General features: G+C 43.1%; 1 protein-coding gene across 7 annotated transcripts in view; it reads right to left on the reverse strand.

The window, feature by feature from the left end:
* The window catches only part of ZC3H14 (zinc finger CCCH-type containing 14), a 37,860-nt gene that overhangs the window by 30,526 nt on the left and 1,334 nt on the right, over window positions 1-6,000 (reverse strand). For 6 of the 7 annotated variants that reach the window (XR_002481893.1, XM_021711609.1, XM_008056563.1 and 3 more), the window contains exon 2: window positions 828-942. Coding sequence is in view for 6 of the 7 variants with exons in the window: in XM_021711609.1 (XP_021567284.1) it covers window positions 828-919 (92 nt within the window). In the remaining variant the exon portion in view is untranslated. Of the gene's footprint in view, window positions 1-827; window positions 943-1,625; window positions 1,898-6,000 lie in introns of those variants that run through there. The other variant, XM_021711606.1, reaches the window with a different exon arrangement.

Consider the following 6,000-nt stretch of genomic DNA (forward strand, 5'->3'; position numbering starts at 1 on the left):
TCAAATCACAAGGGCCACTGGCTCACTCACTCCTACTCCATCATCATGTCCGCTGTTGCAGGTCGCTCTTGCTGGGGCTCTTGTGTTTCCTGTCTCTGTTCTCAGGCACATCGTGGCCCCACCCCCAGGCCACCCAGCTCTACCTCAAGCCTGGCACCAGGACCTGGTCTTCCTCTATGGAATCGGATGCTTTTAGTCTGTATTCTCAACTTAAGGCATATGTGATTTGAAAAAGAACACTCAAAAATGCAATAATAACTTATATTTGAAGTTACATTATATTTGAATAGCTGAATATTTTAAAATGCCAAATTTTAAAGATGACTGAGATTGATGCTTGTCAAATGAAGGCAAGAGTTAAGAAAAAGGAAAGGCTAAAAAAAAAAAAAAAAAACCAACGAAAAACCTTGCAACTTTAGAGGAGACAGCAATATAGGATGCCAACCCAGTCCAAACATCTGTAACTGGTTTTGATATAGAAGTTTGCAAAAGAAGAGTAATGATCACAGCTGACATATAGTAAGTACTAAGGACGCCTTGGGCCAAGCAAACCTGAATGAAGCACTTGACACCTATTAGCTCATTTAATACTCCCAACTATTCTGCAAAGCAGGTGATCTTCTCTTCCCATTTAACAGACAGAGAAACTAAGGCAAGATGCAGAGCCAGGATTTGGCCCTGGCAGTCTGGCTGCAGAGGCTGTGCTCACCGCCCACACACGGCCTCTCCAATATGAACCAAACTCAACTGTCAGAACCTCTTCTAACAGAACACTGGCTCCAACTCGTGACCACCCTTGGTGGAGGCACAGACATTCCAGAACATACCACACGGTGAATCGCACTGTGTTGCTCCCTAGGAACAAGGACAGGTCCTCTGCCATCTGGTCCTGGCTTTTCTTGTTGGCTACCATCACCATAATGTAATCAGGAAGTTCTTCATCTATTTAAAAAGAAAAGTATATCAACACTTTTTAATATTTCCCTCAATATTTTATTTCACTTAAAGCCGATGCGCTTGAAAACATAACTGTAGCTTTAAGAATTAGTATCTCAGTTCTACAGAAATTATGTTGGAAAGGAAAGCTTAGCTTCAATGTTTTTCTCTTCATTCCACAGGTATTTCAATTAATAGGACAAGAATTAAGTGTAACTGATGAATACTTACAAAACTAGACATTCTGATTTACAGAAATGAATTTGATAGTTCATTTCCTTGAAAGAAATATATTTTTAAATGCTCATTAATTTCTGAGAAGCTTCTAAAAAGTCTCTGTACATTCCCCAAAAAATAACTTAGTTTTATGTATAAGACTTCAAAATAATACTCATTTCTCAAGAGAACATCTTTATCCTGGTAAAGGTAGATTTCGATTACTCAGGGTAACAAACTTGCAGCAACATCAAATAAACTAAAACCACCAAAAACACTACACCACTTTTAAAAATCCAATCTTAAGGCTAATTAGATAATGTCAATTCAACTCATTGCTTTACTCTCACACTGGTAACCCTACAGCTTATAAGGATGAGGTCTAGGAAACAAACAAAAACATCAGAAGGTAAAGCAGCAATTATCAGAAACTTTAATCTTTATCCCAAAACTCCTTTAGATTTCTTTAATACCTTAAATATTAATAGTATTTCTAGATAGGCAGGAAGGTTCATTTCAGAAGTACTATCAGACGTTTCAAAAAAACTTAAAAATCCAGTTCAAGAAAAGCACAAGAATCTTGAGAAAGCCCCATCTACAGAAGGAAAGAGAGAGATCAGAGTATCTGACGGAAGCATGCAACATACAGGAAGATGCAAGTAAGGACAGGTAGCCAGTCATTCACTGTTCTCTAGGCAGAGTACCAAGACGCTTTCACTGCTTTCTAGCACTTACAAGAATAGACTTGGTAGCTTTTTTTTTTTTTGAGTTGGAGTCTCACTCTGTCGGCCAGACTGGAGTGCAGTAGCCGCTCCCGGCCACCACAGCCTCGACCTGCTGGACTCCGGCGATCCTTCTGCCTCAGCCTTCCAAGTAGCTGGAACTACAGGCGTGCGCTACCATGCCCGGCTAATTTTTTATTTATTGTAGAGATGAGGTCTCACCAAGTTGCCCAGACGGGTCTCGAACCCGCAGTCTCAGGCAATCCACTCACCTCAGCCTCCCAAAGGCACGGGATTACAGGCTGAGCCACCGAGCCCAGCTTGGTAGCTTATTTATACACAGCATCTACCATAGCCCCCAAGCACAACTCAGAAAAGGTCAACAGAAAAAAAGGTGAAATACTCTGGCACTCTTGACAGCTTTTCTCATAGTATCAATGATACAAATGGACTGTGCTCTCTGTCACTACATATGCATTTGCTAAAATTTTGCAAGATCAGTGGCTGCCTGAGTACAGGGTGGGAGCAGGGAAAGGATGGGATGGGGGAGTTCCTGGAAACTGGAAATTGGGGGGGGGAACGAATGTGTATTATGTTGACAGTGGTAATGGGTTTATGGCTGTGCACATGTCAAGACATACCAAACTACAGACTTTAAATATGTGCGATTTAACACACATCAATGGCTGGGCTCGGTGGCTCAGCCTATAATCCCAGCACTTTGGGAGGCCGAGGTAAGAGAACTGCCTGAGCCTACAGGTTCAAGATCCACCTGGGCAAGTTGATCTATCATAGAGAAATCAAAAATTAGCCGGGTGTGGTAGCATGCGCCTCTAGTTCCAGTTACTTGGAAGGCTGAGGCAGAAGATCGTAGGAGCCTACCAGGTTGAGGCTGCAGTGCCACTGCCCTCCAGCCTGGGTGACAGAGTGAGACTCCAACTCAAAAAAAAAAAAATTATTCCTAACAAAACTGTTAGAAACTCATCTGTTGTTTTCTCAGTAAACTTACAATGGGAAGTAAGAATCTAATGAAAAATTAATGTGCTCATATGATATACTCTACCAGAAGTCTGACAGATTTCTTAAACTCATTTGAAACCAGCATACTAAAAAACACAGTAAAAATCTGGACTTTCTAGAAGCTCATGTAAATTAAAACTTTTCTAAACTAATTATAACTGCCATCTCACTGTGGTGCTCCATTTAAGAACTCAAGTGAGACTTCATCACCTTTTTTTAAGAAAAAGAACGATTCACCTTTGATTTCCACCTAATGCCTCAAAAACAGCACAGTCAAGCACTTACTGAAAGGCTGTTTTCATTACTTAAAGGGTTCTAGGCGGCAACTGCCTCGGGTCCCCTCCCACTGAGGGAACTTTTCTGTCCTCTCAATAAATCCTGCTTTAAAATAAATAAATAAATAGTTCTAGGATTTCCTAGCATAAAGTGACCAGAAAGACAATGATGTACACACACACAAATAATTAGGCATCTAACTGTAAACATGAATTAAGAAGAGATACAACTGTATTTCAAATAGAATCTAATGGTGACCTCTGTCTACTCACAATAACACTTATAAAATATCAGGCTCTCTTTCTGGCCAATGGGACACAGTAAACACGATGTTTCTACCCTTAAGAAACTTCCAGTCAAGGCCAGTGTGGTGACTCGCGCCTGCAATCCCCAGCACTTTGGGAGGTCAAGACGGGAGGCTCACTCAAGCCCAGGAGTTTGAGACCAGCTTGGACAACATAATGAGACCTTATCTCTACAAAAAATTAAAAAATTAGTCAAGAGTGGTGGCACCTGCCTGTAGTCCCAGCTACTTGGGAAACTGAGGCAGAGAGATTGCCTGAGACCAGAAGGTCAAGGAAGTAGTGGCCATGATCACGCCACTGCCCTCTGGCCTGATCATCGAAGTGAGACCCCATCTAAAAAGAAAACAAAAATTCCAAGCTGCAGAAACAAGAAAAGAAGCTGTGTACACAGGTGACAGTGCTGGGACAGATTTCATCAGGGCTTTGAAGGGGCACAAGTAAGGGTCTTCTGCCATCTTCAGCTCACCAAGCTTCTACTATGAAGCTGACATACAAGAAACCAAGGGCCCAAAAGACGGGAATCCTCTGCCCCTCCAGCTGCTCCTGATCAGCACCATGAGCCCTCTCAAGACTCCACATCAATGTTCTCAGTGGTTTACTTGTGGGTCTCCTTCTGAGCCAAAACAAGTTTCTGCTCAGAGTTGGCATCCATGACATGTTAAAAGGATAAATAAATCTCAGTTCAGCTTCTCTGAGCCTGTACTTTGTCATCTGGTAGGCTTACAACAATCCTGACCACAAATCATTTGCGAGAGTGTCCAGCAAGTGTTAAGTAGCCCATAACTCAGCATTCTCAGGCTGTTTAGCCTCAGGTCCCTTCTGTGGCTTTAGCAGGTAACACCTAATGATACTTACTGTATTCCTAATTAAAACTGAGAATGTTTAAAAAGTATTTAATGCATTTAAAAATAATACACCTAACACACGCTCACCACAAACCCAGTTATATTAACATAAACCTTACCCCCCAAAAAATTAGTTCAAAGCATGGCTTTGGCCAGGTGTGGTGGCTCAAGCCTGTACTCTTGGCACTTTGGGAGGCCGAGGGGAGAGAACTGCCTGAGCCCAGGGGTTCAAGACCAACCTGGGCAACATGGCGAGACATTGTCTCTACAATAAATCAAAAAATTAGCTGGGTGTGGTAGCGTGTGCCTGTAGTTCCTGCTACTTGGAAGTCTGAGGTGGAAGGATCACCTGAGCCCAGCAGGTCCAGGCTGCAGTGGCCGTGAGTGTGCCAACGCATTCCAACCTGGTCAACAGAGTAAGATTCCAACTCAGAGCCGGGCTCGGTGGCTCGGCCTATAATCCCGCGCTTTGGGAGGCTGAGGTGAGTGGCTTGCCTGGGCCCGCGGGTTCGAGATCTGCCTGGGCAACTTGGCGAGACCTCATCTCTACAATAAATCAAAAAATTAGCCAGGCGTGGTAGTCCGCGCCTGTAGTTCCAGCTACCTGGAAGGCTGAGGCAGAAGGATCGCCTGAGCCCCAGCAGGCCGAGGCTGCGGTGGCCGGAAGCGTGCCACTGCACTCCAGTCTGGGCAACAGAGTGAGACTCCAACTCAAAAAAAAAAAGAACTCCAACTCAGGAAGGAAAAAAAAAAAAAAATAAGAAGAGTGGCCTTGACTTACACTTTTATAAATCTTTAATATCTAGGACAGCTGGATTCTAACTTCCGGTTCTGCATTTAACCTGTTGTGCTATGTTGTTCTGAATGAAAAATGTGAAGAAAATCAGAAGAAACAATAAACAGTTGAAAAAGGAGGTTTTTTTGGCCAGGTGCGGTGGCTTATAACTGTATTATAGAGATAAGGGTCTCGCCAAGTTTCCCAGGTTGGTCTCGAACCCCTGGACTCAGGCAACCCTCTCGCCTCTACCTCCCAAAATGCTGGGATTACAGGTAAGAGCCACTCCTGTCAAGAAAGGAGTACTCTGTTAATCTTTCCAGATAATATGGACACTCTTCTGTGATACTATACCAACACTCAACACGTGGTCGTTTGTAAAGTGTCAGCAGCAATGTAGAATCTCAGACCACACCAATGACCTTTCTGTACTGTGACGTAAAAGTCCACTGGCCACCCCCCACAGTTTTAAGGAATCTTTAATCCATGCATAAATTTGTAACATGATACATTGGTCATTTGGAAAACACTGGCTCAGCGAACTGAGCAAATCTCAGACATGTTGATACATTTCTTTACACAACATAAAAGAACTGTATGTTACTATTATCACTGATTTCAGGAATTCTTTAAGTACTGGGCAGCTGTTAAACTCATACAGGCAGACACAAGTCTCCAAAGTTCTAATTTTCATTGGAAAGCTCAATTTGTCACCAGCAACCAAGATTATCAGTTCTTTTCCTTTGCACCCTTTCAAGTAAATGTCTGCCGAATATTCTAGCGTATGTAACCACAGCTTGTCAGTTTTTTGACGTTAAAAATGACGTTCCAGCCGGGCTCGGTGGCTCAGCCTGTAATCCCGCGCCTTTGGGAGGCTGAGGTGTGTGGATTGCCTGAGCCCACGG

Source organism: Carlito syrichta, unplaced genomic scaffold (genome assembly GCF_000164805.1).
Source record: "Carlito syrichta isolate Samal-C Ts95f unplaced genomic scaffold, Tarsius_syrichta-2.0.1 Scaffold302399, whole genome shotgun sequence".
In the NCBI taxonomy this organism is placed as follows: Eukaryota; Metazoa; Chordata; class Mammalia; order Primates; family Tarsiidae; genus Carlito; species Carlito syrichta.